General features: G+C 39.1%; 1 protein-coding gene across 2 annotated transcripts; it reads left to right on the top strand.

Moving 5' to 3' along the window:
• Positions 1–839: 839 nt before the first annotated feature.
• On the top strand, positions 840–2,451 carry LOC121808261 (myosin-2-like). Of its 2 annotated transcripts, none has more exons than XM_042208659.1 (5): positions 840–1,365; positions 1,452–1,518; positions 1,599–1,681; positions 1,756–1,959; positions 2,036–2,451. In XM_042208659.1, exons 1-5 carry the CDS (start codon positions 1,105–1,107, stop codon positions 2,315–2,317), a joined length of 897 nt encoding a protein of 298 aa, XP_042064593.1. In that variant the 5' UTR covers positions 840–1,104; the 3' UTR covers positions 2,318–2,451. The 2 variants fall into 2 exon arrangements, with proteins under 2 accessions (XP_042064593.1, XP_042064592.1); XM_042208658.1 differs by having other exon boundaries at positions 842–1,365; positions 2,033–2,451.
• Positions 2,452–3,475: the final 1,024 nt, after the last annotated feature.

Below are 3,475 nucleotides of genomic sequence, written 5' to 3'. Positions count from 1 at the left end.
GACAAAGATTGGGTTAATTTGTAAATAAATGTAAATCAATCTAATCCAAATGTAATTCATTTATTCAATCATTTTTATCCCACATTTAATGTCACATTTAGTACTTACACAAATTTTAAAAAATAAAAATTAATAGATTAAATAAGTTAGGGGACTATAGTTTTCACTTATATATATTAGCTTTATAATAATTATGAGTAGAATTAATTGGCGGAATATGGGGTCTAATTACTATTTATGGTAAAAGTGAAATGTGACTCTTATTACGTGACCGATCGAAATGACAAAAGATGACACTTAATGTGGAACGGAAGTAGTATATTTTGATTAAAATTTCGTAGTTGCAATTTCTATTTTTGAAGAAGACTTCCATTCAAAATTGACTTGACCAGTAAATTTCAATTCATTATTTTATAAAAAAAAACAGAAAATTTATGTCCGAAGCTAATAGTTTTGAACCTTTTGTACCTTGAATTTATGTCTATTTGTCTATTAAATAAAAAAACGAATTATAAAGTAAGTGAACATAACATTTTGGTGTTGATTGGAGTGAACTAAGTTAATACAGTATATGAGTATATTATTCCGTTGATATATTTTGGTATTGATTTGAGTGGACAAAGTTGAATAAACATGAAGAAGATATTTTTAAATATGTATTAGATGTCAATAGTATTATGCATAATCAATTTTTGTGGATAGCTTTTGTATGTCAATAGAAACCACAACAAATCGCAAATAAAATAATGGAAAGTAGCAGCAGAATAATTCTCTGGTCCAAAAAAGAAAAGGAAAAAAATAGTACTCCATAAATAAGAGGCAGTTCAGTTGAGTTTGTTTTATTTGAAAAACTTCAACGGCTATATTCTATTTCATCAAATAATATCCGAGAAATCTTCAAAACCTCGTCACTCTCCAGATTCCAAACCCCTCAGAAATCTCTCCTTTAAGCTCTGCCAAAAATTCAAAAATCAATTGCTATTATTTCTCAATCGTGCACGCAGAGGTCTAGAGAAGAGCTGGAAAAAAGTGATTTCTGAGGCGGCGGCGGTTTGTTCGGAGCGGAATTTGAAAGGGGGTTTTGAGTGATACAGATCTGAAAACATGCTAGCTGTAGCGCCGAGCTGTATTACTCGTAGCTCGTTGGAGGAGATGCTCGAGGCTCTCCAGCGAAGAGACGAGATCGAAGCTCAGACGCCGCCGGATCTCCCTCCCGCGCTGCCGCGCCGCGCCGTCCCCCGCACTCGCCTCCCTTCCTTTAAGAGACGGCTTCCTGTGGCTGTGAGCTTTAAAGCTGATGAAACCGCAGGGAGATATGAAATTCGTGGCGAAATTGCGGGAATTGAAGAGACTGCTTCTGATAAGGTCTGTTTATTTTCATGTCTTAATCTGCCAAATGCTTTAATCGATTCTGTCTTCGGTAGACGTGAATTTGATGCGATTTGGAACAGGTTGGTTCTCGGAAGGGTTTGGATGATGGTAAACACCTCCATGAAATAGCAGTCACATTGCAATCATGTAAGGCCTAATAATGTGTAAAATACATGATTCGATTTTGATGTACTCTGCTTCTGCTGCTAATTACTGCTTGTGAGCAGATGTTCGGGGATGGTTGGCCAGGAAGCAATTTAGTCGTCTCAGGTCGATTGTGGAAACCGGCATCGCCATTTCTCAAGTGCAGGTACTAATTACAGTGTTGCAATGACTACAAAAACTTTACTCTTCTCTAAACGAGGCTTCTTCGCGTTTCTTCAGGCTCTGCCTCTAGATATGCTGGCTTTGATTGTTGGAAAACTCCAAGAGAGGGTGTTAATGGCAAAGGAAACTCTTCAAATCAAGGAAAAAGAGAGTGTGGCGTTGAGAGAGCAATTGGCAGAATATGAGGAACGCATCAATCAGTGGGAAGAAAAGATTAAATCCGCAGAGGATATGTGGGAAAAACGGATTGCATCTCTACAAGTGAGTTTAAGTTTATCTGTTGTTGTAATAATTTGGGTAAAATATATAGCAACAACGTGTTCATGCTCTGCAGAAGGATTTGGCAAAGAGTGAGATTCAAAAAATGAAGGAGCAGGTGAAAAGGAAGGTGAGTTTTGAGGATGAGAAGCATGATATTGTAGGAGCTCCAAGTGAGAAGCTGGTGAAGTTGAAACGCATGATGAAGGCGTGGATGAAGGGGAACAAGGTTCGGTTGATAGGCTCGAAGACAAAGATACACTCAGTGGGCCATGGTGAAGCCGATGCTCATCCAAGGAAATGGTGGGGAAACAAAACCAACAGATCGAACAATAATCATAATCCAACGGCGGCTGTGTAACTCTTCCATGTTCCATCTCAATCTCTATATATCAGTATTATCAAAGTATATTATTTCTTTGAAATTTAATGTAGTAGTAGTTATTCTTTAAGGGGTAAAATTGATTTAATATCAATATGGTTGCTGATGATTTAGCGAATTTTTGATGGGAATAAATGCAAGTAATAAACGATCACAACATGGAAAATTACGTGGTTCGATTTACTGAGGTAAATCTACGTCCACGGGAAGAAGAGAGGGCAAATTTGTATTGCTTGGTCTCGCTTACAGATTACAATACTGATTTGCTATAAGATTCAGGATCTAGAGAGCTTAACCCTGGTCTATCTGATCTAAGTTCTATTTATACATTCGAACTAAGATCGTGGTTTGCAGCCCTGGTAGGGGGGTTGATAACTGCTTAATACCACTACATAGATCGTGGGTGTAATGGAGGTCGTGGAGATCCTGCATGGGTCCACTATCTCCTTGTTCGGTCGAATACTGAGACCGAACTGCTGAACTTTGCCGATCAGCTTTTGCCGATCTGAGAGTTGAGCTCGATTGGTCGGCTTTTACCGAGCTATAGGCTGTGACCGAACTCTTTGGTTGTGCCGAACTGATACTACCGAGCTATAGGCTGTGACCGAACTCTTTGGTTGTGCCGAACTGATACTCTTTCTTGGGTTTTGGGCTGATGGGCCGTCACTGCTATTGGGCTCGCAATTATTGTTTAGTTGTTTAGTTCGTATCCCATCACCACCCCCCCCCGAAAAGCGAAGTAAATCACTTCGGCATTTTGTAAGGGGGTCAGGAGGCGTGCTCTGCACGTGTCTGCATTAAATGTGACAGCAAATCCGGCCAGAGAATCCAGAAAAAGTGGGATTTGAAACGGTGCGACGAATTTGAAATGCCTTTGCGAATCTGATAAATATTTCCTCTCTTCATCATTGGAATACTTTTGCAATTATTTCTTCTGTATTCTCTCTCTTTTTCGTAAAATTTTCTTCCGCTTCTTCAAGAATTTCTTCAGAGACTTTCGACCATCAAAGAGTAAGAATCATGTCTTCTTCTTCTGAATCTGTTTCTGAATCAGGTAGTGGTAGGAAGGGGGGTAAGGGGTCTTCTGGCCGGAAAAGGTCCGGGGAGAAGACGGTAGAATATTTTCACAGCATTTTG

This window comes from Salvia splendens, chromosome 6 (genome assembly GCF_004379255.2).
Source record: "Salvia splendens isolate huo1 chromosome 6, SspV2, whole genome shotgun sequence".
Classification (NCBI taxonomy): Eukaryota; Viridiplantae; Streptophyta; class Magnoliopsida; order Lamiales; family Lamiaceae; genus Salvia; species Salvia splendens.
This window is presented reverse-complemented; position numbering and strand designations above follow the sequence as displayed.